The sequence below is a fragment of the Talpa occidentalis genome, unplaced genomic scaffold (genome assembly GCF_014898055.3).
Source record: "Talpa occidentalis isolate TD23 unplaced genomic scaffold, MPIMG_talOcc4v2.1 talOcc4.9, whole genome shotgun sequence".
Classification (NCBI taxonomy): domain Eukaryota; kingdom Metazoa; phylum Chordata; class Mammalia; order Eulipotyphla; family Talpidae; genus Talpa; species Talpa occidentalis.
The window spans coordinates 75,111,297-75,137,722 of NW_023605305.1; the positions used below are offsets into that span (position 1 = coordinate 75,111,297).

Consider the following 26,426-nt stretch of genomic DNA (forward strand, 5'->3'; position numbering starts at 1 on the left):
AAGGATGCTGCTCCAGATCCATTTTCTCTGAACAGAGCCTTGGGATCAAGGACTAGTGTCAGATCTACCTGTCAGGCTGGGGGGCAGGCAGAAGGAGCAGGTGGGTTCTGTGCCCCAAGCATCCTGCTGATGCCCCGACAGGTCTTCTCCTTCCCAGTCTCCCTGCCCCCTGGCCATGCCACATTAATGTTTCTTTTGTGTGGCTCTGTCCCGACTCCCCACAGCAAGTTCAGAGGCCCCCACTAGCTGGACATGCTACTGCTCATCCTCTCAGCCTGCCTCTCATTCTCCTCTCAGATTCCCTGAAGAGATATATTCCTGGAAGGAGAAGAGGTGGAAGAATCATGAGACTTTAGGGCTTGTTCCTTTCTCAGGTTGGGATGCCTGTCTCATGCTGCCACAAGAAAACGCCCTTTCATCCTCAAGGCACAACTCAGGTATCCCCTTCTCTGACACCTTCCCCAACTCCTGCAGCAGCTACTATTTCCTCTTTTCCTTTTTGTATGAACCATACTTTGGTGTTTTTTTCCCCAAATTTTATTGGTTTTCCAATCATTTACATCACTACATAATTTGGGGTCTTCACCCTTCAAATGTGCACAAGCTTCACTCACCCTCCAGCAAAGCACCTGTGCTGACGACGTTCTAGCACCTCCCCTCCCCTCCCGCTCCTGCTACCATCCCATCCCCTCTAGTAGCCACTGTGTTTTTCAAGGTCTAAAGATTAGTTTTGTTGTTTTTTGCCAGTGTGTTTTTTTTGAACCATATACTTTGTATATGCTTCAGCCATAGCACTTAACCAATTACTTTATTTATATCCAGAAATTACTCCTCTTCTTTGAAGATTTTCTAATAATTATTGACACAATCTGCAACATACACTGGATTAACAATTTCATGTAGATTGCTTCTTTCAGTCCTCACCACAGTTCTAGGAGACAGATAAAATTCTTATCCGTCTCATTCAAAGGCTCCAAAAGTTAAGTGTCCAGGGTCCTCAGCCAGGGTGTGGTGACACTACACACACACACACACACACACACACACACACATAATGCACCATAGTCCTTGAGGGCAGGGCTTGCTTCGTTTTTCATGGACCCCTTCACACCCCCACGCTGTACTAGTAGGTGCTCATTCCAAGTGTGAGGGTTGAGTTCTGAGTGGCTGAGTGAGGAAATGAGGAAGAGATTGCTCCACTGAGAGCTCCAGTGAGCAGCCGGGCTCAGGGCTGGGCAGTGGGAAGGGCAGCAGAACTGACCATCACCCTCCCTTTAGTCACTTGGTCCTGCCCTGTCGCCCTAGGAAAGTAGGGGACTTGGATTTGTATGAAACCAGGACCTGAGGCTCCCCCTCCTAACTCTGTACAGCCCTTTATGTAGCAGAGGTGACAGTGTAGGTGGCGGGGAAGCATGGCAATGGCCATGGTGACTGCAGGGACTCTTGCTGCTTGGAGGAGAGCTTAGCTGTGGCTATGCTCTCAGCAGTGGTGAGTGTCCTCAGAATGACATGACTGGCCCACAGCAGAAGATGGGCAACCATCAATCTGAACACCCAACCCACACAGGGAGGGGATATGGGTCTGGAGGACACAGGATTCCAGGGCGAAGGGCTAGTCCTTACCCCCCAAACCTCTCCTGCTCATTTCTGGTGATTCATTCATCCTCTCAGGCTCCTAGATGATGGGAAAGGGGTTACCCACATGCCAGCCTCACTTTACTGTCCTGGTGATGCCACAGTCTCCACATACTGGTCCAATTTCTGGCCTTGCTGGTGTGGAAACATGAAAGAGGGCTGGTCGCCCACTGGGTGGGGGCTTTTGGCTGCACCATAACAACAGCGTTAAAATGTTCCTCAGACCCACCATTTCCCCTGAGCCCTCCGGTCTTGTCTCTCCCCACACCATTATTAAAGAACCCATTCTCATCACTCTTCCTAGCAGCTCACTCACCCCGGGTAGGCAGAGGCTGTCCAGGTACAAGGTCACATTCTTCCTGTCCATCAGGTTGCTGACCACACAGGTGAGGCTGGTGCTGCTCTGGCTCAGGGGCAGGGACAGGCTTAGATTCCAGGGTTGGGTGCCACTCCCAGTGCCCCACTCTGCTCCAGCTCCCTGGACAAGTCCTGGCTCTCCCAGGCCACTGTCAGGTTCCGTGTGGCCCCAGGCACCCCACACTCCAGGCTGACCTTGCACCAGCTTGATGTGTGGGATGATGAATGAATCCGAATCTGGGGGTGGGGGATAGGCTCTGGGATAAGGAGGAGCAAAAGAGAAACTGAGCTTCAGAATTGGATGCCCACACAAATGTCACCTGCTCTCACCTACGTGACCCAGCCCTGTGAGGTTGTGTGAGGTTGTTGGGAAGGAACCTACTCCCCTCACCTGGGGTTCCAATTCCCAGCCCAGAGGCAGAGGGCTAAGGCCCCTGCTTGCTCAGTAAGTCTAGATAATTAAATAACTGATGTATATGATATACTTATATATGTGATAATCAAATAATTATTATTTGGTGCTAAAGACAATATGGAAGGGACTAAAAATACAGTGGAAATCTTTCTAATTCCTGTTTTTGCTCAGATTAAGAAAAAACATTGTCTTTAAATTTTAAAGAAAATTTCAGTTTAACAACAAATAGGATAAAAACACAAAGTGGTGTAATATCCAAATTAGTAGAGAATTTTGGATCAAAGAAAGTGGCATTAATTAAACAGAAAGCAATAAATGATGATGAATAAAAAATATTAAGTAAGAAGTCAGAAGCAGGTTCCTGCATGCAAAAAACTGAGTATTTTTTAATGCATCATATCACCACATTAAATAACCAATACACATTAAGTAAATCCAACTGTATGCCATTTATATTAGCTAATGACACAGAAAGAGTAAAAAGAGATGGTAAATTATAGATAAGAAAAATGTTAATAAAATTATTGCAGGTAAGGGAATAATAACTATGAACCAATAAAATTTTAAATAAATAATAGTAAGAAAGCCAAATAAAGACATTTTAGATTAATATTAGTTGACAGCATGGTTGGGAAATATATAAATGTTATATAAAGTAAATCAAATCAAAACCAAAACACTACTGAAAGTTGGACAATAAACCATCATATCCACTATTTCTGTCATGAATTATCTTACTATGAATAACACACTGAGATAGATTAGAGGGGAGCATATAAAAATTGGGGGGAAACAGATAATAATGGCAACATGGCTAGTCTGACGGGAAGCTCACTCCATACTTATTCCCAGGCCCTCTCTGTCTCGGCCTTCCTCTGAGATAGGCTGGGGTTAAATTCTTATTTCCAGTCTCTCTTGTAGTTATGTTGGTTCTTAGCAATGAAGTAGGAGGAAATCTGCCACGTGGGAGGAAAGGTCTTCACTCCTGAAAAGACGAATTCTCAAAACAAGAAGTACTTTCCCCTTGTTCTTCCCTTTTGTCATCTCTATTGTGCAGTGATGTTGGAGCAGCAGACACCTTGGCATATGAGGCAGCAGGCGTGAAGACACAGCCTGGGTGCCAGGGATGGGAGAGCAGAAACACAGAGCAAGCCAGACCCCCAGGGACAGGGTTGAGCAGAGGACAGATGCCAACAATGCTCTCTCTCGACTTCTTGTAACCTGAGAAAAAGAACCCACCACTCACTAATACTGTGAAAATCAAGTTATATGCTAATTGTTCTGAAGCATATATGACATGTGCATAGATGATACCAAGATTTGGTCAGGAAAATTCAACAGCTGATTTTTTTGTTTAAGATTTTATCTATCTATCTATCTATCTATCTATCTATCTATCTATCTATCTATCTATCTATCTATCTATCTATCTATCTATCTATCTATGTATTTATTTATACAAGCACTGGGTACAGTCAGAGGCGCGGGAGGGTGAGAGAATTCACCAGAGCCAGAGCGGGGAGCAGAGCAGGCAGAAGGACCGAAGTACACTGCTGAGGGAAGCAGCGGGCGGCAGGAGAGGTCTGTGCACGATGTGGGACCCTCGCCGGTTGCCAGTGATCGAACCGGCACTGCAGAGGCTGCGGGCAGCTTCGCAGTTAAGAGCTCAATTGCTGAGCCACCAGGGGAGGCCCTCAACAGTTGATTTTTAAAAACAAGCAAAAGAAAATAAATTGATATCTAACTGAAAAGATAAAGCTCTAAGTAAATGCCATTAGAAAGAAAATCAGAGGGGCCTCCCCTGGTGGCGCAGGCGGTTGAGCGCAGCGCTGTGAAGCTGTCTGTAGCCTCTAAAGTGCCGGTTGGTTCGATCCCGGCCAGCCGTGAGGGGCCCACATGGCGTAGCAGACCTCTCCTGTCACGCCTGCTGCTCCCCTCACTGTATTTCATCAGTCTGCCTGTTCTGTTCCCCACTCTCTCTGTGGTGAATCCTCTCACTCTCCCGTGCATCTGGCCTGTACCCCGGTTCTTGTATAAATAAATAAATCTTTAAAAAAAAAATGAAAGAAAGAAAATCAGAAAATCAGAGCACAAATACAGGTAAGAAAATGTATATAAAATTATAAAGAAACACTTTGTACAACTACATGTCAATAAATCAGTCACACAAATAACTCCAGTGCAAGGCAGAGAGAAACAGAATCCATAAAATAATTAGGAAAAAGAATGTGAAACTTCGACATGGAAATACTCAGTTGATAGGAGTCAGAAAAGACCTTAGGACATGGCAGTTGTGAAAGTAAAGAGGCAGGGGAGGGAGACTCCCAGGGGTGGTGGTGAGCAGGCAGTTCCTGAGTCATCACATCCCTCGGGGACAGTGGGGATGAGTGTACAGGGGAGCACGCACATCTGGAATGGAGACTGGGACTCGAGAACCGGTCTCTTAGCAAGGAGGAGTGACAGAAACCACTAGCCAGCCCAGCAGCATTTTCAGGGTCACTTTGGGGAGGCAACCTAAAGGCTGGTCTAGAAGTGGCACCACTCCTGCCATATCTCTTTCCATAGTGGGGAGAATGCAGCACCCGTGGGCATACTGCTCAAAAAGCCTTTCTGGCAGGGAATTTCTAGATGAGATGCTTCAGAAAGACTGAGTACCTACCTTACCCACCCCCCCCATGAGACCTGTGACCCTGTGGCCACAGAGTCAGAAACTACAATTAACCACAGGGACAGGCCTGCAAACAAGGACTTCCTGGTTGCTGGTGACCAGGTGGGGAGTCAGTGCTCCTTTGGGCTCCCCCTGATGCTTCTAATTTGCTACAGCTAGAAAATAAAGACCTTTAGGAGAGAAGATCTAATACAGCAAATGAGCAGACAAAAAAGCAGAGGGCAACTTGAGACTTCAAGGGTGTATGTCACCGCAGAAGGAGATAACTGTCCAGACCCCCAACCACAATGATATAGAAGATCTTATCTTCTTGTTAGGGAGAGAATTCAAAATTTCCAAGGCAAAGAATTTAAAAAAATGGAGAAAATGCAGGAAAAAAAGTGAACTGAAAATGCAGTTAATGAACTCAAATTAGAAATTTAAGGTTTAAACAAGAAAAGAAAGCATCAGTGAGTAGAGGACTTGTAGGGTTGAGATGAGTTGGGTCTCTCCCTATGAGAGTCTATCATGAACAGAGCAAGTGTGAAAGATTTAATTTGGGTGCTGATGGATTGTCAGGGAATGGAAAGAAAGGTGAAAGAAAAACAGCTGGTAGCACTTCTATTTTTTTCTGGTATCTCCTCTTCTCCAGCATTGTGTTTTTAATTATTGTGATTGTCAATCACAGCACCCTGACCCTGGTTTCAGGGCTGGGCACAAGTGGCTAATCAAGCATCCTATTTCCCTGCCTATGACACACCTGGGAGTGGAGATATGACCCAAGCCTAGTCACTAAGTGTCCTTCCCTGAAATTTTCCATGTGGGATGTTCCAGGAAAAGACCCTTTCCTCTCCGGTTGGGTTGGACCCATAGCTGCCATAGTCCCCACTGTGTGGAGAAAGCCAAGAGAATAGAGGGGGAGAATGGGAGAGAAGCAGGCATGAAAGGTATGACCCCTGACAGAGGACAGTGCCCATCAGACTTCCAGTTCCCGTGAGCACTAGGGCCAGAGGAGCCCCTTCACTGACCTTCCTCCTAGAGACCTATATATCTTTACAATGAACCCTCCTTTATTGATCTCATTTGAGCAGATTTCCATTTCTTGCTGTCAAAGGTAATAGGATGAGACTGTGTCAGTATGATATTACTCAGGAGCTATGCAAGGAATTTATCAGCCTAGGAGGAAAGGAGACACTTTACCAGCTGGAAACCAGCTTGGACAGCCAACCCAGTCAACCATTCTCTTCTTAAAGCTTTCCCAGCTACCACTATGGAGAGCTGTGTGGAGATTTCTTGACCTACTAAAGACAGAGCTTCCATATGATCCAGCAATTCCACTCCTTGGTATTTACCCAAATGACACAGAAACATTAATTCAAAAGGGCACCTGCACCCCTAGGTTTATAGCAGCACTATTCACAATAGCTAAGCTATGGAAACAACCCAAATGCCCAAAAGCAGATGACTGGATCAAGAAGATGTGTACATATACTCAATGGAATATTACTCAGCAATCAAAAAAGATAAACACCTGCAGTTTGCAGCAACATGGATGGAGCTAGAAGGGATCATGCTCAGTGAAATAAGTCAGAAAGAAAAAGAAAAATACCGGATGGTCTCACTCATAGCAGGAATTTAGAAAACCTATATACGGGACCAGGAAAAGACTAATTAATACAAAGTAAAAATCAAAATCAATAAGCAACTATAAACCAGAGATACACTACCAGGGTTGGGGGGCAGGAAGAAGAAGACTAGGGTCAAAATAAGGGGGAGTGCAATTGTTCGGGGAATATAACCAAAATGAAAATGCATTCATTGTGCAAAAATGAAAAATAATGTAAGATTTATATAAAATAAAATATTAAGAAAAAGCTTTCCCAACTACCGTATGGGGGTTCTCAGCCTCCCTATATGTACTGGGTGAGGATGTGATGATTGTGCAGGGCAGGGGTGGTAGATGATATCTCCAGAGAGTCACAGTGTATGTCAAGGAGGAGAGAAGGGGGTCTAGCGAATTTTGAGCATGGCACCTGGTGGAAAATGCCTAGAATTGAGGAGAGGCAGCCAAGAGGGGCTGGACTTCTTCTCCTGAGTGCCATCTATCCTGTAGAATTGGATGGGGAGCATTGTTTGGGTTTAAGCAGAGATATAACAGGAAGTGCTCTGCCTTTTTAAAAAGGTCAAAAGTAGCAGCTGTGTGGAGGTTGATTGGAAGAAGGAAGAAATCCAGAGGCAGGGAGGCCTCTGTGACAACCCAAGCAGAGGGGATGGAGGGAGGGCAGGTTGGGGCAGAGAGGACCAAGGGGAGAAAATAGAGTTTGCTTAGGGTTGGGGAAATGGGGTTTTGTCCTGATTTTAAGCTAACTTATTTAATTTGGTTGTGGAATGTCTGCTTGGGCCTGGCCCCCGCCTTACCATATACACAGAGTCTGAAGGCTTCCTCCTTCAATGGTCCTTGACGTAATTTGGTTCTCACTGTATATACTCCACTCATTTCCATTATGAGATTTGTGATGTTTAAGAAGCCCATCTCTGTCAGGAAGAGTCTGCTCTTGTATTTTTCTTCAATTTCATACCAATCAGCAGTAGAGGTATCAAGACCTCCAGGACACCAGCATGTGTGTTCCATTGTCCCCACGATCCCAGTTCCACTCAATCTCTTTGATGTCTCAGGGCACGAGGAGCAACTGGGTAGCAGCTGGACAGACTCCCCAACAGCTCTTTCCAGTGTGCAGGGAAAGCTGGGGTCTTTGGCCGTCTGGGAACCTGGTAAAGGAATAGCTAAGACTGGAGGAAAAAGGAAGATTATGTCATATCGAGTACATGCTTTCACATCACATTAACTTATGAAACAAAGCTGCAGAGGTGACTTGCTCAGGCACTGGTTTGTGTTTTTTTTTTTTTTTTTTTTTCGCCTTTATTTTTTTTTTTAATAATAAATTTTATTGTTATATTCCCCATACAATTGCAGCCCCCCCATTCCTGACCCAATCCCTCCCTCCCCCCCCGCCCCCGCCCCCCAAAAAAGTGTCTCTGGTTCATAGTTTTTTGTTGATTTTGATTTTCACTTTCTTATAGTTATTCATTTTCCTGGTCCCTTATTTAAGTTTTCTAGATTCCTGCTATGAGTGAGACCATCCGGTATTTTCTTTTTCTTTTTGGCTTATTTCGCTGAGCATGATCCCTTCCAGCGCCATCCATGTTGCTGCAAATTGCATGTGTTTATCTTTTTGAATGCTGAGTAATATTCCATGGTATATATGTACCACATCTTCTTGATCCAGTCATCTATTTTTGGGCATTTGGGTTGTTTCCAAAGTTTAGCTATTGTAAACAGTGCTGCTATAAACATAGGGGTGCAGGTGTTCTTTGGAATTGATGTTTCTGTGTCCTTTGGGTAATACCTAGGAGTGGAATTGCTGGATCATATGGAAGCTCTATGTTTAGTAGGTCCAGAAATCTCCACACAGCTCTCCACAGTGGTTGGACCAGTTTGCACTCCCACCAACAGTGCAGAAGAGTTCCTTTTTTCCCCACACCCTCGCCAGCATTTGTTGTTGCTAGTTTTTTTAATATGTGCCATTCTCACTGGTGTAAGATGGTATCTCATGGTAGTTTTGATTTGCATTTCCCTGATGGCAAGTGATGTTGAACATTTTTTCATATGCCTGTTGGCCATTTGCATTTCCTCTTCAGAGAAGTTTCTTTTTAGCTCTTCTGCCCATTTTTTGACTGGATTATTTTCTTTGTTGTTGCTGAGTCTCATCAGCTCTTTGCAGATTTTTGTGATCAGTCCTTTATCATTAGTGTTGGGTGCAAAATGTTCTCCCAGTTGGTGGGGTTTCTCTTTGTTTTTGTTATTGTCTCTTTTGCTGTGCAGAAGCTCTTTATTTGATGTAGTCCCAGCTGTTTATCTTTGCCTTCACTATCACTGCTTTGGGTGATGTGTCTGTAAAGATGTCTTTGATGTGGCAAATCCCATAGTGTTTCGCCTATATTTCCTTCTATAATATTTTATGGTTTCAGGTCTTATGTCTAGTTCTTTAATCCATTTTGAGTTGATTTTTGTGTATGGTGTGAGGTAGTGGTCAAGCTTCATTCTTTTGCATGTAGCGACCCAGTTTTCCCAGCACCATTTATTGAACAAACTTTCTTTGCTCCAATGCATAGTCTTTGCTCCTTTGTCAAAGATTAGTTGACCATAAATCTGTGGGTTTATTTCTGGATTTTCTATTCGATTCCATTGGTCTGTATGTCTGTCTTGTTCCAATACCATGCAGTTTTGATGATTATGGCTTTGTAGTATAGTTTGAAGTCTGGGAGTGAATGCCTCCATTCCCTTCTTTTTTTTTCAGGAGAGCTTTGCTTTGGCTATTCGGGGTTTTTTGTGATTCCATATGAATTTCATCAATAAATGTTCTATTTCTTTGAAGAATGACATTGAAATTTTGATTGGAATAGCACTGAATCTGTATATTGCTTTTGGAAGGATGGCCATTTTAATAATGTTTATTTCTTCAAATCCACGAGCAGGGGATGTCTCTTCCATTTCTTTTTGTGTCTTCTTCTATTTCTTTTAACAGTGTTTTATAGTTTTCTTTGTATAGGTCCTTTACTCTTTTGTTAGATTATTCCCAAATATTTGATTTTTTTTTGTTTCAATAACAAAAGGATGTTTTTTTTGATTTCTTCTTCTTCAGATTTATTGTTTGTGTATAGGAAGGCTACTGACTTTTGCGTGTTGATTTTGTATCCTGCCACTTTACTGAACTGATTGATGAGATGAATTAGCTTTTCTGTGGAGTTTTTGGGGTTCTCTATGTATAATATCATATCGTCTGCAAATAGTGATAGTTTGACTTCTTCTTTTCCTATTTGGATTCCTTGGATGTCTTTCTCTTGTCTTATTGCCGGCTAGGACTTCCAGTATTATATTGAAAAGCAGTGGTGAGAGTGGACATCCTTGTCTTGTTCCAGATCTTAATGGAATTGCTTTCAGCTTTTCACCATTGAGAATGATACTGGCTGTTGGCTTGTCATAGATGGCCTTTATGATGTGAGGTATGTTCCTTGTATCCCAAGAATTTCAAGGGCTTTTATCATGAATGGGTGTTGCACTTTGTCAAAAGCTTTCTCAGCATCTATTGATATTATCATATGGTTTTTATATTTCTTTTTGTTGATGTGTTGGATAACGTTGATTGATTTTCGGATGTTAAACCATCCTTGTGCCCCTGGAATGAATCCTACTTGGTCGTGGTGAATTATCTTATGGATACATTGTTGGATTCTGATGGCTAAAATTTTATTGAGGATTTTTGCATCAGTGTTCATTAGGGAGATTGGCCTGTAGTTTTCCTTTTTTGTGTTGTCCTTGTTCGGTTTTGGTATTAGTGTAATGTTGGCTTCATAGAACGTGTTTGGTATTGTCCCTTCCTTCTCAATTTTTTGGAAGAGTTTGTGAAGGATAGGCACTAATTCGTCTCTGAATGTTTGGTAGAATTCATTTGTAAATCCATCAGGTCCTGGGCTTTTGTTTTGGGGAAGTTTTTGATTACCATTTCGATTTCGCTAATTGTAATTGGTCTGTTTAGGTGTTCTATTTCTTCTTTATCTAGCTTTGGGTGATTGTAGAGTTGTAGGAATTTGTCCATCTCCTCTAGATTGTTAAACTTGTTTCCATATAACTGTTCATAGTAGTTACTGATTATTCTTTTGATTTCTGCTGTGTCCGTTGTGATTTCTCCTCTTTCATTGATGATCCTGTTTATTTTGCTTTCTCCCTTTTTTCCTTTGTGAGCCTGGCTAGGGTTTGTCTATTTTATTGATTTTTTCAAAGAACCAGCTCTTGGTTTCATTGATCTTTTGGATTGTTTTTTTAGTTTCAATTTCATTATTTCTGCTTTGGTTTTTATTATTTCTTTTCTTCTACTGGTTTTTGGGGTTTTTTTGTTGTTCTTTTTCTAGATCTTTGAGCTTCGAGATTAGGTTGTTTCTTTGAGTTCTTTCTTGTTTCTTGATGTGAGCTTCTATTGCTATATATTTTCCTCTTATTACTGCTTTTGCTGCATCCCATACATTTAGGATATTGGTGTCCTCCTTGTCGTTCAATTCAAAAAATTTTTTAATTTCTTCTTTGATCTCCTCATTAGTCCAGTGGTCTTCCAGTAGTGTGGTTTTCAATCTCCATGAGGTAGGAAAGTTCCTTGCCTTCTTTTTATGGTTTATTTCTAGTTTGATGCCTTCATGGTCAGAAAAGATGGTTGATATGATTTCAATCTTGGTGTATCTGTTGATGTTTGTCTTGTGCCCCAGTATGTGATCGATCCTGGAGAATGATCCGTGTGCGCTGCTCAGGCACTGGTTTTGCCTAGAACATGGATTTAAGCTCATGTCTACTGCCTTCCCAACTCACGCTCTTTCCTTTTCTGGCAGCTTTCACTGCATGGCTTGCAGCCCATTTTCCTGGAGTTGGTTTAATTCCAGGAAAAGAAACTGATCATTAAAGTTGATAAACAATGATTCAATTTCCCCCATTTGTTTGTCTATACCAGAAGAAAATCATTCCAGCTTTTCTGCTGCCAGCATATTTTCTTCAGTCCACTGCAGCGTTGCTTCTGGTCCCCCACTCCTCTGAAATTGATTGAATCACTAATAAGTCCCTAAAATGATCAAACCAGTGTCACTGGTCAGCCCTACTCTTCGTACTATCTTGTGGCATCTGACTGGCAACTAGCTTCTACTTTTTGATACAAATTTGTGCCCCTTTGGGTCAGCCTGCCTTCATTCAACAAATGCCATTTAGCGGGACACTGTTGAGGTTACTATTGACACAGGGGTGAACCAGCACCAGGTCTTGCTCTCAGAGCCTCCCTGATAGTGAGGGGGCTGCTGAAAACTCAGGGGAAACAGAGGACTTCAGATCATTAAAAAATATAAAAAAATAAAAAAGAACAGATTTCTCATCTGCTGCCTCTAATCTGACTTTCTTCTCTTATCTGTGGATTTTTCTGTCTATTGAGGCAGAACGCATCTCCCACTATTGAAGTGAAGATGCCAGACACTCACTCCCCAGCTCCTTTGCAGCAGAGGTGGCACATCACCTGGACATGTCCAAAAAGATGTCCCTTCCCTGGACATTCAAACACAGGCTCATGGCATGAAGAGAACTACGGGCTCTGTGCTCTTTGCAACAGTAATGACAGCAGCCACTCTAAGTTGCCTGAGGCAGTGGCAGCGTGTGGGACAGAGCTAGTGTCCAGAGTCAGTGGTGTTGGGGTGCAGCTGTGATGTCTGTGCCAGAAGTGACAGATCAGCTTCTACTGCACCCGCTCCAGTGCAGGACAGGGTGTGATTTCTGGAAAAACAGTATCAATGCCTGATCACCTGGACTCCCCAAAGATGGGAGGCCACATGGCATCCTGTCATGTACATTCAGTTAGATGATTTCTGATGTTTGTAACCAAGAGTCCTGACTGACACTTAGGATAATGTGTGAGAATAGTGATTTGGTGGAGGTGTGGGGTGTGGGAGGTTAATCAAGGAGGGTCCTATGAAGGGCTGACAGTTAAAGTGAGCCCTGGGGCCTCCCTGGTGAGGCAAGGGGTTAACACGCAACCCACAAAGCTATCCGCAGCCACTGCAGCATTAGTTCAATCCCCGTCAGGGAGCTGCCCACATGGTGCAGCAGACCTCTCCTGACTTGCCTGCTGTTCCCCTCAGCAGTGTATTTCAGTCAGTCTGCCTGTTTGGTTCCCCACTCTGTCTCTGGTGAATCCTCTCACCCCCCCACACCTCTGGCCCATACCCCAGTTCTTGTATGCATAAATAAATAAATCTTTAAAGATAAATAAACAAAGTGAGTCCTGAATGATGACAGTGTTCCAGGCAAGGGAAGAGTATGTGCAAAGTTTCCCAGTGCAGAAATGATGTTGGCTGAAGGGGGCAGAGGGAGTGGACTGGAGCATAATGAGTGAAGAGGAGCTCTGAAGACAGGGGACCAGGAGGCAGGAAACTCTGTAGGTGGGTAGGGAGTTTGGATGAATCAAGTGCAACAGAATGCCACTGAGTTTTTAGCAGAGTGATATCATGTGATTTACATTTTTAATGATCACTTTAGGAGAGATACCATGTGGGGAATAGTTTATAGGGGGTAAGAGTAGGGGAAGGATTCTAGTTAGAAAGATCTTACAGAAGGTTAAGTGAGAGAAGGGATGTGTAGGGCATGGGGAGTAGTGGAGAGATTCCGGGAAAAAATGGAGGTAGAATTAGCAGGGATTGCTGATAGATTTGGATGCTAGAGTGAAGGAAAAGAAGAACTGAAGATGCTGTCCAGGTTTCTGACTCTTAAACTACCGAAAAGAAAGAGTGACATTAATAGAGATCAAATTTTATCTGAGCCCAGGGAGGAGCAGGTTTGGGTGAGGAGAGACATAAAACAAAGCCTCCTAATAGCAATTTACATGGTTTTATTTCTCTACAGCTTTACCATTACCTGTTATTTTCCTTTTTTTTCCCATCTCCATGGGTGTGAAGTGGCATCTTATTTGTGGTTCAATTAGCATTCCTTTACTAACCAATAATGTTGAACATCGTTTCGTGTACTTGTTAGCTATTTTTGTGTTTACTTTTGGAGAAATGTCTGTCTATTCACATCCTTTGCCTATTTTGAAAAAACAATTCCATTTTCCCTTTTTGCAGTTGAGCTGTGAGAGTTCTTAATATTTTCTGATTTTCTGGATACTGAACCCTATCTGCTACTTATCTTTTTACAGTCTTAATAATATTCTTTACTACACCAAAGTTAATTTATAAAGTCAAATTTGTCTATTTTTTATATTGTTGTTCATGCTTTTGATGTCAAGTCTAAAAATCCAAATTATAGGTCAAATGGCAAATCTGAGATCATGAATAATTTTTCTCTATTTTCTTCTAGTTTTATAGTTGCAGTTGTTATATTTAGGTTGTTGATTTTTCATTTTGTTTGAGTTCATTTTTTAAAGATTTATTTATTTATATATACAAGAACCAGGGTACAGATCAGATGTGCAGGAGGGCAAGAGGATTCACCAGAGACAGGGTGGGGGAACAGAACAGGTAGACTGACAATATACACTGCTGAGGGGAGCAGCAGGCATGACAGGAGAGGTCTGCCATGCCATGTTGGACCCTTGCCGGCTGGTGGGGATCGAACCCGCACTGCAGAGGCTGTGGACAGCTTCACAGCACTGTGCTCAACTGCCTGCACCACCAGGGGAGGCTCTGAGTTCATTTTCTGTATGATATGAGGTAGGGATGGTATTTCATTATTTTGTATGTGATGTGACTACTCAGTTGTCTCAGTACCATAGAATGATCTTGAAAATCAATTGGTTACAGATGTTTTGAGTCTATTTCTGGACTCTCAATTTCTATTACTTAGTCTATATATCCATTCCATGTCAATACCACACTGTTTTGATCACCATAGCTTCATAGCATTGTTTTGAAATTGGAGATGTGAGTCCTCCATATGAATTTGAGGTTCATTCTTTTCCATTTTCTGAAAAAGAAATGTTTTTTGATAGGGACTGTATTGATACTAGAGATTAATTTGGGGGTGGTATTCCACCTTAACAATATTGTCTTCCAACTTATGAATGTTTTCATCATTTAGGTTTTTAATTCTATCATCAATACTTTGTAGCTTTCAGTGTAAAAAGTCCTTCATCACTTGCTAAAATTTACTCCTTCATTTTCCCCAAAGCTATCATAGTAAGTTGTTTTCAAATTCCCTTTTTCAGATTGGCTGTTGGTGGTATATCAAAACAAAATAGAATTTTGTGTGTTGGTTTTGTATCCTACAACTTTGTAAATTCATTAACTCTGGTAATTGTGTGTTTGTGTGTTATATGGATATTCAATAGATAGATTCATCTGAAAATAGAGATAGTTCTACTTCTTCCTTTCCAGTTTTTGTCTTTCTTTTTTCTTGCTTAATTACTTCATGGATGACATTGAGTAGTAGTTGTAAAACTGAGGATCCTTCCTTGTCTTGTTCATGACCTTCAAGGGAAAGCATTTAGTCTTTCATAATTGAGATTGATATTTGTTTGTGGGTTTTTCATAAATGTTCTTTATCATGGTAAAAAAGTTTCCTTAGATTTCTAGTTTTCTGATTTTAATCATGAAAAGGTGTTGAATTTTACCAAAAGCTTTTCTGAATCTATAAAAGTGATCATGTATTTTTTCCTTTGTTCTATCAACATGATGTGTTTACAATGACTGGTTTTCTTTTTTTGAACTACTGTTGCATTTTGGGGACTAATCCCACTTGGTAACATATATAATCCCTTTAATGGGCTGCTGGATTCAATTTTCTAACATTTTGTTGAAGGCTTTGTATCTATATTCACCAAGAATATCAGTCTATAGTTCATATCTTGACCATGGTATAAGAATAATGGGGACTTCATAGAATTCCATCCTTTTCTATTTTGGGGGGAAAAATGAGTAGGATTGGTGTAATTCTTCTTTAAAATATTTGGTAAAATTCATCAATGATTCCATGTGCTCCTAAACTTTTCTTCTGGAGGAAGCTTTTCATTCTCATCTCGTCTGATTAGTTATATCTCATCTCTTTGTTATGTGTCTGTTAATATTTTCTATGTATTTTTGAGTCAATTTGGGTAATTTTTGTATTTTTAGAAATTGTTCATTTCATTTATCAATATGTTATTGAGTTTGTTAGATAAATTTCCATTCTTCATGGAATTATCTTTTAATTCTTTTAATTTCTGTAAGGTCAGTAACATCCCACTTTAATATCTGACTTTAGTTAATTGCATCTACTACCTTTTTTTCTTAATTAAGTAGAAGTTTGTCAACTTTGTTGATCTTTTTAAAAAAAACAACTTGTGTTATAATTTATCCTGTTATTTTTCTACTTTATTTTTTAAAGATTTATTTATGCATACAAGAACTGGAGTACAGGCCAGAGGTGCGGGGGGTGTGTGGGGGGTGTGTGTGTGAAAGGATTCACCAGAAACAGAGTGGGGACAAGAACAGGCAGATTGACTGAAATACACTACTGAGGGGAGCAGCGGGAGAAACAGGAGAGGTCTGCTGCACCATGTGGGTCAGCTCCCTGGCTGGGGATCGAACTTGTGCTGCAGTGGCTGCCAATAGCTTCACAGTGCTGTAACTTAACCCTTTGTGCCATCAGGGAGGCCCCTAATTTATATTCTACTCTCTTTATAATCCACTTATCTCCTGCACTTATCTTTATTATTTCCTTCCTTTTGTGAGTTTTGTATTTATTCTTCTTATGTTTCCTTAAAATGTAAATTTAGATTGTTGATATGAAATCTTTCTTATTTTTTAATGTGGATATTTATAGCCATAAAGTAATCTCTGAAAATTGCTTTCAATGCATCCCATAAGTTTTGGTATGTTTTGTTTCGTTTCTATTCATCACAGACTATTTTCTAATTTCTGTAGTGATTTTCTCTTTCGTTCATTAGTTGTGTAAGGGTGTATTGTTTACATGTAATCTACTTCTACCTTCATTCTGCCGACCACTCAGTCATCAACCACCTGGAAAAAATCACAACTCTGGTTTTAGGAGGATAACATTCCTATTGCTTCTCTGGCACCAGCAAATTCCATCAGAAACATGGCAGCCATCTCTGTGGCTGCTTGCCGTGGAGCTGCGGAGGACAGGATGGTAGCCAACCCAAAAACATAAAAATTTAGCAACCTCTTTCTTCATCAAGCACTCCCCTGGATGCTTCAAGTGTCAGAGTATAGGCCAAGTTCTGAAATAGATGTTTCTAACAGGTCTTGCCTGTTAAATAGTTGTTTTGTGAAGAGACTGTTTCCTGGAGTTACTTACTCTTCCAACTTCAGTGATGCCACTCACAGTACATATTCTTAACTAAAAAAATTCTATCAGAAACGCAATGGGTCCTTTTAGTCTTATCACTTCTTTCTTTCTCTTCAGGTCAACACAATCTCTCTGCTACTTTTATAATATTTTTTACTCCCTCTGTTCCATGCTATCCTTCTGAAGTTTTCACTACTCACATATTAGAAAAAATAGATCTATCCTCTATATCTGTTATAAAGTCTATAAATTTTTCCATCTTTTTTTGTTGTGGGCCTGTATTTTGAGATATTTTATTTTTCTGGGCTTCCGTGTCACTGCTTTGATATTTATTTTATTTTTTAAATAATATTTTTATTTTTATATTCCCCATACAATTGCTACCCCCCATTCTGACACCAATCCCTCCCCTCCCGCCCCCCACCCGCCAGAAAGTGTCTCTGGTTCATAGTTTTTTTGTTGATTTTGATTTTCACTTTCTTATAGTTATTCATTTTCCTGGTCCCTTATTTAAGTTTTCTAGATTCCTGCTATGAGTGAGACCATCCGGTATTTTTCTTTTTTTCTTTTGGCTTATTTCACTGAGCATGATCCCTTCCAGTGCCATCCATGTTGCTGCAAATTGCATGTGTTTATCTTTTTTGAATGCTGAGTAATATTCCATGGTGTATATGTACCACAAATTCTTGATCCAGTCATCTATTTTTGGGCATTTGGGCTGTTTCCAAAGCTTAGCTATTGTAAACAGTGCTGCTATAAACATAGGGGTGCAGGTGCTCTTTGGAATTGATGTTTCTGTGTCCTTTGGTTAAATACCTAGGAGTGGAATTGCTGGATCATATGGAAGCTCTATGTTTAGTAGGTCCAGAAATCTCCACACAGCTCTCCATAGTGGATGACCAGTTTGCACTCCCACCAACAGTGCAGGAGAGTTCCTTTTTCTCCACACCCTCGCCAACATTTGTTGTTGCTAGTTTTTTTAATATGTGCCATTCTCACTGGTGTAAGATGGTATCTCATGGTAGTTTGATTTGCATTTCCCTGATTACAAGTGATGTTGAACATTTTTTCATATGCCTGTTGGCCATTTGCATTTCCTCTTCAGAGAATGCTTTGATATTTAACAGAAGGTATTATTTCCTTTCATTTATATTTGCCATATAAATCTATTTACCATATAAATTACCATATAACTTTTATAATTTAGAAAATTTCTTTTATTTAGTTCCGGAAAGCCTTTTACCATTTTTCAAGTTAACACTGAGTATTTCTTAATGCTGTACACCAGGGAAACTTTTAAAAGATACAGTGCCTACTCCAACTTCATTATGTCTGTATTGGGCTTTAAAACATTCTTCAGATGCTTCTACTACAGCTAGTGTTGAGAATTATGCTGCAGCTGGATTTCACTAGGTCATTGTATTTAAGGTATTCCCAAGCACCAGCAGCATCAGCATTATTTAGTAACTTGTTAGCAATATATACTCTTGGGCATTACCTATTGCATCAGAATCTTCATTTTAACAAACTCCTAGATAATGCCTATGGACAGTAAGTCTGAGAAGCATTACTCTAGGGTTGGGTATTCTAGATGTTCTGCTGGGTGCCCTTTTCTTCCAGTTACTGATGTCCCGGAGGTTTGTTTTTGCTTGGATTGTCCTCATGATTCCTTTTGTTCTCAGTGATCAAGTGAACTTTTCAGGGCATCAGAAAGCTATATGTTAAGGGCAGTATAGCAGTCTCTGCTCTGCAGCCTGCAGAGAACCAACTGCATGCACTGGAAGGACATATTCCCGTTTTCCCAATGATGAAACTCCCTCCTTCTCGATTGGACTTAATCTGGCTCACTTGTATGGCTCACTGAGTCTGGCTCACAGTTTCCCTGAGCCATGACACCCATGGCTCTCCTCAAGCTCCCAGCCATGGAATCCCAGGGCCTCTGAAGGGCAGGTTCTTTTCATGGGAGCACAGAATCCTGTCCCTTAGCTCCCACCTACCACAAACAATAGTCGTTTGTCTGACAAAAATTCTAGAAGAGCTTGCCTTGTATCTGCTATTGTTTTGCTCTGGAGAAGTAGTTTAATGGAGACTTTTGATAAGCTTTTAAATGAGATTAAAGGAACAAGGGGAAGTTTAATATTTTTAAATTTTATTCAGCTTTTGAATAGCTGATATAGTTACAAGGCTCAAAACTCAAAAGGTATAGAGTGATAGACAATGACAGTATTCTTTCCTGTATTCCTTTTCCCTATATGCTTTCGGAGATATTCTGTCTTAGGCATAGAAAATGTCTGCCTGCTTCCCTTTTTCTTTTACACAAATGCTAACACGCCACTGTGAATCAATACATTTATTTTTCAATTTGATGTAGGTTAGCAGTTATTTCATAAAAATATTTAAAGAGCTGCCTTAATCTTTTACATGGTGGCATAGAATTCAGCTCAATTGCTTTTAATCCTCTATTTTCCCCAATTAACAAATATTCAAATTCTCTCCTTTCTCTTTTTTCTTTTACTATATGAGTTACATATATAATATTTTTCCAAAGTTCTGAATTTTTTTCTTTGTCATGAAGAAGTTTTTATTTATATATTGTTAAATCTGCTTTAAGAAGTTTCTTTTTATTGTCTGTGTATTTTTTTTAAATCATATATAGGCCATTCCTAATCTTGATTATAGAAAAATTATCCCCACAATTTTATTTTCACTTTTTACTTTAAAATCGTGTGTATGTGTGGGTGTGTTATTGTTACTATTGTGGTAAAATGCACATCACATGAAATGTACCACTTTAGTCATTTTTAAGTGTACAGTTTAAGGACTTATGCATATTTATAATGTGCAACTATCATAATTATCCATTTCCAGATGCATTCATATTTTTAGTCCTTAAGGAAGTTTGGTATGAAATATGTGGTATGAGTCCAAACTTTCTTTTTTCTTGATTGCTAACCAATTGTATCAAAATCATGCCTTCTGTCTTTTTCTTTTGGAATTTTCATGTCTGTTTATGAGCTGATACCTTGCTCTTTTAGCAACTATATTTCCATGATATGTTTTAATATCTGGTAGAGTTATTCCTTCTGGTTATCCTTATTTTTCAGAATGTTTTGGATGCCTTTGCCTTATATATTTCCATATAAATTATCTGCTTGTCAAGATTTTTTTTTTAAATCTTGTTGGTAATTTTTTTTTATCAAGACCAATTTTATTTGTAGATTAACTATAGGAAAACTGACTTTTTATAACTTAATTTTCCTATTAGAGAACATGCTATGCTTTTCTATTTGTTCAGAAATTATTCTGTGTTCTTCAGTACTATTTTATATTTTTGTCACATATCTTTCACATGTTTCCTGTTATGTTTACACATAGGACATTTTATTTTTGTAATACCAGAATGTCTTTTAAGTTGTTAGTGTTATGTAACCTGTCCATTTATTTATATTAATTCTGCATCCAATTCCTTTCCTATAATAATTGTGTAAAAATAATAATTGGGGTCTCCCCTGGTGGCACAGGCAGTTGAGCACAGCGCTGTGAAGCTGTCTGCAGTCTCTGCAATGCCAGTTCAATCCTGGCCGGCCAGCAAGAATCCCACATGGCACAGCAGACCTCTCCTGTCTCTCCGGCTGCTCCCCTCAGCAGTGTATTTCAGTCAGTCTGCCTGTTCTGCTCCCCGCTCTGTCTCTGGTGAATCCTCTCACCCTTCCACACATCTGGTCTGTAACCTGGTTCTTATATTCATGAATAAATAAATCTTTAAAAAAATTTAAAAATTAAAAATAATAATTATAATAATGTTCCTATATATTATTTTAGGCTTTTCAAATTAAAAATTTAAGTTGTCTATAAGTAAGATAATAGAAACCTCCCCTTTGAAATTTTTATGCCCCATTTCCTTCTCTGATCTGTTGAAATAAATTTCTAGACCTAAGATGGACCCATTATTGCCCTGAGTACCATATCAACAAACCAAAATGTAATAATTTTCTTATCCCTCTAAATGGTAACTTGACCAGAAATGCAGTACACAGTCAGCTAATCCCAAACACCAATCAGCTCTAGACACTCTACTTAGTTGCTTGCTCCTTATTCATTTTCTATTTTTCTCTTCCATAGTCATTCTTTTCCACCTATTCCTTAAGAATGGAGAATGCCCACTTCACAAAGTATTAAATAAGGTTGGTTTGCATAGCCTAACTTGTGTACTTTAATCATTTCTAACTGTTTTTGGTGATAAAGATGGGAACCAAAGCTGACTTCTGAGGAATTGGGGGCAAGGAGACAGGCAGTCAAGGTTTCCTCTGAATCCTTTGAGTTCACTCTTGATGGCAATGGGTAAATTACTCTCAGATCTGAGCTCTGCTCCCTTAGGTGCAGCTCTCATCCAATGAGCTTTATATTTAAAAATAATATATATAATGTATATGTATATATATTATACATGCATATTTATACCTACACACATACGTGTGTGTGTGTGTGTATCTTTTTCCATGGCTGCCACCATTGTGGACTCCCAATATAAATGCCCTGAATACAAAGGGATTCACGAAATCTCAAGGTAGGTTCATAGCATTAACCACTGGAGGATTTAGGGACCTAAGAAATAAATAAAGAGAAGTGTCTTGCTCTGATCAATGTCACTGATAAATGTCTGATCAATGTCATTTTACATACATGCATGTAAAATTAACTAAAATAGTCTCTTAATAGTCTTTCCTTTATACATGTGGTTCTCTCCTTTTTAATTTCTTCTTAGGAGTATCTAGGTTTTCAAAGGAGAGTTTTTGAGACATTGGAGACACTAGACCATGCTTGTGTGCTAGTGGCAATGATTCAAGGGGTTTTCCTTTGCAGACAAAACACTTTTGAGAGAAAATTTGCTTCCCCATAGCAGTGTTTGGTCTTTTGAACAGGGAACTAAATAATTAGAGAGATAGAAAGTGGACAGAATCCAGGAATAAGGGAATTTCCACAAACCAACAATGGTATTGAAACTTCTAGAATTTGACACACAACAGGGAAGCTACATTTTTGTCTGTGCTTTTGCAGCTGCGTGCAGCCTCCTCTCCACCCCATCTTCTCTCTCTCTCTCTCTCTCTCTCTCTCTCTCTCTCCCCATTACATTTAAATACATGTATTAAGCACATATTTCTCACAGACTTCAGAAAAGATCCTTTACTATGAACAGGAAGATGGAGTCACAAGTTATAAGAAAACATAGAAAAACACTGGAGAGATGTTGGTGCCACAATTCTTACATGATCCAGAGTCCTGGCTCCAGTTTCTAGTGTGTTCTGGAACCTATAACAGGATCAGAACCAAATCCAATAACAACTGCAGAAGAGCATGTGGCTACAGCTCATCTTTATCCATCCTCTACACCAGCACATCCTGGGCCCAGCCTTGAGGCTGCATGCAAACACAGCCCATTCATTTTTTCCCCCTGCAAACTTTTAAGCACCTGAAATTAAATATAAAAACATGATTTCATATCCTTTAAATGTTTTAAAAATTAAAAAAATGTTTTAATAAAAGAACAAGAGCTCACTAATCCAACTTCAGACCTTAATGAGTGTATCATGAACCCAGCACTGCCTCATCTGCGTAAACCCAGGATTTGTTTAGAGGAAAGGGGTTTTGTTGTTTTAGTGTTTAAGGAATGGAAAGAACAGTGTAGCTCCAGCCACTGGGAGCCAGTCACCTCCCTGCCTGCCCCCCCATCATGTGGGACTTTTACAGCCTGGGCATGGCTGCCCTAAACTGCTGTGAATTCAGGTGAAACTAATACCCACGGAGGCAGGAGCAGCTGCAGCTCTCTCTATAGGGCTTCCGGTCCTCGGTCGTTGTTGGGCAACCAATAGCACAGAAACAGAGGCTGCTGGGCCAGAGGTGGCTTCCTGCATGCCCCTCATCCTGCCACCCACTCAGCCCTCTGGGTAATGACAAACAGTAATGACAGAGCAGGGGGAGTGCTCTGGGGACAGAATGGGCCTGGGTATAACTGCATCTCAATAGAAATGCAGCAAGTCTCCCTGAACTGCTCAGAGGGCCCAGACTCCATGACCCTAACCGGCAAATGGCAGCATCTGCTGAGGAGGAAATGACAGAGAAGAGAAGCAGGCAAAGTGCCAAGGGAAGCATCTGTGTCCACATTGAGGGGCTGCAGGAGGAAGAGAGGGGCTGAGCTGTGAAGGAAGAGTGATTCCTTCTACATAGAAGTGGCTCCTGGCCCTAATTCACAGGCCAGGGATGGGTGTGTGTATCCAGGGGGAGGACTAGGCTAGGAGAGACATGCAGCCGAGTCTCAGTTCTCTGTGCCCAGGCAGAACAGGGCGATGCTGCTAAATCCTGGTTGAGACTCAGCAGTGCCGGGACCTCAGGTCCTTCGTGGGCCCCACTGGGCCTTGGTTCCCTGAACCCAACGTGAGGACAGTGTCATCTACTACCTGGGGGAAAGCTGTATCCCCCAATACCTGTCACAGTGCCTGGTACTGGCAGGGCTTTTTCCTCGTCTTGACCCTTCCCCCTCACTTCCTCCCCAGCCCATGGGAAATAAGTGGGGTGTGGGGCTGGGCAGGGCATGCATGGCCCTCTGGCAATCCTGGGCTGGTGGCTGCGCAGCGCGGGCTTGGAGCTATCTCCTCCTTGCAGGCCTTCTTACCAACTCAATCACCAGCCAGCTCTGCTACCTGTGGAGGTGTGGAGTCAGGCCCCCCAAAAGGGTCACATAGATGTTCTCAACAGTCCTGGAGTAGGACTCTTATTGCCTTGGGATGGGAACTACAGGTCGATCATGGCCTGTGAGCCTCAGGAGGGTTACTGTCTTTCCTTAAAGAAGGCAGATGGTTCTTCAGGGAAGCAGGGAAGGCCCTGAAGCCTAGGAGAAGCTTCTGTTTTTGCTCAAGTCCACTGTCCTTTTCTAATGAAGAGGAGAGCAGCTTGTCCTAAGCTGCTGCCCTTTTCTGAGTGGAAGAAGCAATCACTTCCTCCCTTTCATGATCTAGAAGAAAGCAGTTTGGGGGGCTCATCCAGTTCTAGGTTTATCAGCAATCCTGTTCTCTAAGAATTTCATCCTTTCTCAGAATATGCATGAGGTCACCCCTTCTTGTCAGTCACGTGAAGTCTCCCCTTCTCTGTCCTTAATGCCCCAGATCCTAAAATGCAGGATAAACTTTCCTGTCTTCTCAGTTATTCTTTAGGGTTTACGTCCATGTGCATTTTCCATATGTATGCCATGAAATTGTTTTCCCTTTGCTGACCCACCTGATGCTGTTTCGACTGCCCCTCCAGCCTGAGAAGGGTTCAGGGCAGTAGGGGTGATTTCTCTTGCACCCCCACAGCAGTCACTGACATCATGTCACTTTCATTTATCCTTGTATTGGATTCCAATTTTTTTTGTGATTAAACCAAACAAATGTATGTCTTTGTGCATCAGCTTCTCCTGTATGGTAGGTTCTTTGCCATAAATCCCAGAAGTGGAATTACCAAGGAAAAGGAGAAGTTTTTAAAGTTTCTGACACATTAAATGAACTACCAAAAAGCTTTTCACTCATTAAAAAAATGTGCCTATAATACAGAGTGGGGCCGCCCTGTCCCACAGCCCTGCCGTGAGTAGAAACACCTGTCCTCACCTGCTAGGTAAAGCAGGATGTCAGTCTTATTTGCATTAATTTACCTGTGAAAATAACTATTTTCCATGCCATATTATCTTATTTGCTTTTTTCTTTATGCTTCATCAGCTCATATCCTTGCTCATATAACAACCTGATGGAATATTACACATTGATTTGCAAGGGGGGAGCTGCCTTTGCAACACTGACCGTTGTGCAGGAGGTGGAGTGTGGGGGCAGAGGGAAGTCTGTTGCAATCACCTCAGTCCCAAAGGAAAGTCTTTTTAGTTTTTAAATTATTGGGCTGTGATACAGCTCAATTATGAGACAAAAAGAGAACAGTATATTTTGTCATTTACAGTATCTATTTGCAAATGTTTCATGAAGATATAAAATTATAAATCCACGCACACAGCTAGTCCATTTTCCTATGTCAGAATTCTATGTCTACATGGAATGTGCATGACTTTATTTAACCTCCCAAATAATATCTCAAGTTAGGTATTATTCTGCCATTTCACAGGTGAGGAAGCTAAAATTCAGAAAGACAAAATCATGTGTCCCAGGGTGCACATGATTTGTCTAAGATTTTACCGCCAACACAAGACTGAGCCAGAATTTGTGCCCCAGTGGGTCTGATTGCAGAGCTCACCCCTCTTCCTACTATAGCAGGTTTTGGGGGCAAGGCAGGGGGCCTGGGTCACAGGGTGCAGTATCTAGAGCACACAACCACCACTACAGCTTGGAAACAGCTGGTAACCGCACCTAAAGGTCACCAGCAGATGACAGGGGGGGTCACACTTCCCTTGCCTCCCCCACCTCACCTCTGCAGACGGGGCCATAGTTCAGGGGGCTCAGATAACTTGGCAATGGGGGAGGGGGAGTTTCGTGGTCCCACACTCTCCTCCACTCATGCCCTCCCCGACCTGGGAGGAGTAGAAGGAAGTAGAGTTTGTGGGTAGGGAAGGGATGGAGAGAAGAGTGGCAGCCTGTGGAGTATGTTCCTCAAAAACAAACCAAAGAAACAAAACAAAACAGGAACCTGGAAAATGCTCTTATCACAGAGCAGGCAGATGACTGCTTTTTGAAACAGAGGCTGGCTGTTGATTTTCCTGTTCTGAGAAACTTGCAGGCATCCCAGCAAGGCCCTCAGCCCTTGTCCCTGGCCCACGGCCCTCACACACCACCTGTCAGTACCAACCAAGCCCTGGCCACCCACCTGTGGCCCTCACACCTCAGCCTCCTCCAGTCCCACCCTGAGCAGCCCGGCTGTACGCTACTCACAGAGAAGGAGCATCAGGGTCTGGGTGGGGAACCAGCTGCTGCTGCGTGAGGAGTCCATGACAGCGGCAGGAGCTAGTTTTGATGGTGGCTCCTCCTCTGCCCCGCCCCTCCATCCTGCTGCAAGCTCTGCTCTCCAGCACCCTGGAGTGCCAGGGTGCTGTTTTGTTTTTGTTTTGTTTTGAAATCAGGATTAGTTTCTTTTTTCTGAAAAGAACAATCCATGTTGATTATATAAGACTTGGAAAACACAAAAAATTGTACAGGAGAATAAATATCATTTATTATTACACCTCACCAGCTTTCTTTTCAACCAGCTTTATCCAGATATTATTGACATAAAACATGTAACTCTAAGGTGTAAGATGCAATGATTCAATACACACATATTTGCAAAATGATCAACACAGTGAGGATAGCTGCCACCTCCATCCCCTCACAATCACCATTTATTTCATGTGTGAGGGTAATATTTAAGGTCTACTGTCTTATTTAAGATTTGTTTTGTTAGCAATTTTCGAATGTTTAACACAGTACTGTCAACCAGTCACCATGCTGTGCACTAGATGCCCAGCCCTTATCATATTATAAGCTTGACCTCACTGA

At 41.4% G+C, this 26,426-nt stretch overlaps 1 protein-coding gene across 1 annotated transcript; it reads right to left on the reverse strand.

Annotated features, from left to right (window-relative positions):
• Positions 1–1,971: 1,971 nt before the first annotated feature.
• LOC129145144 (uncharacterized) lies at positions 1,972–25,882 on the reverse strand. The gene is made up of 3 exons (XM_054691316.1): positions 25,824–25,882; positions 7,473–7,844; positions 1,972–2,249 (listed from the first exon to the last, which is right to left on the reverse strand). Exons 1-3 carry the CDS (start codon positions 25,879–25,881, stop codon positions 2,062–2,064), a joined length of 618 nt encoding a protein of 205 aa, XP_054547291.1. The 5' UTR covers position 25,882; the 3' UTR covers positions 1,972–2,061.
• Positions 25,883–26,426: the final 544 nt, after the last annotated feature.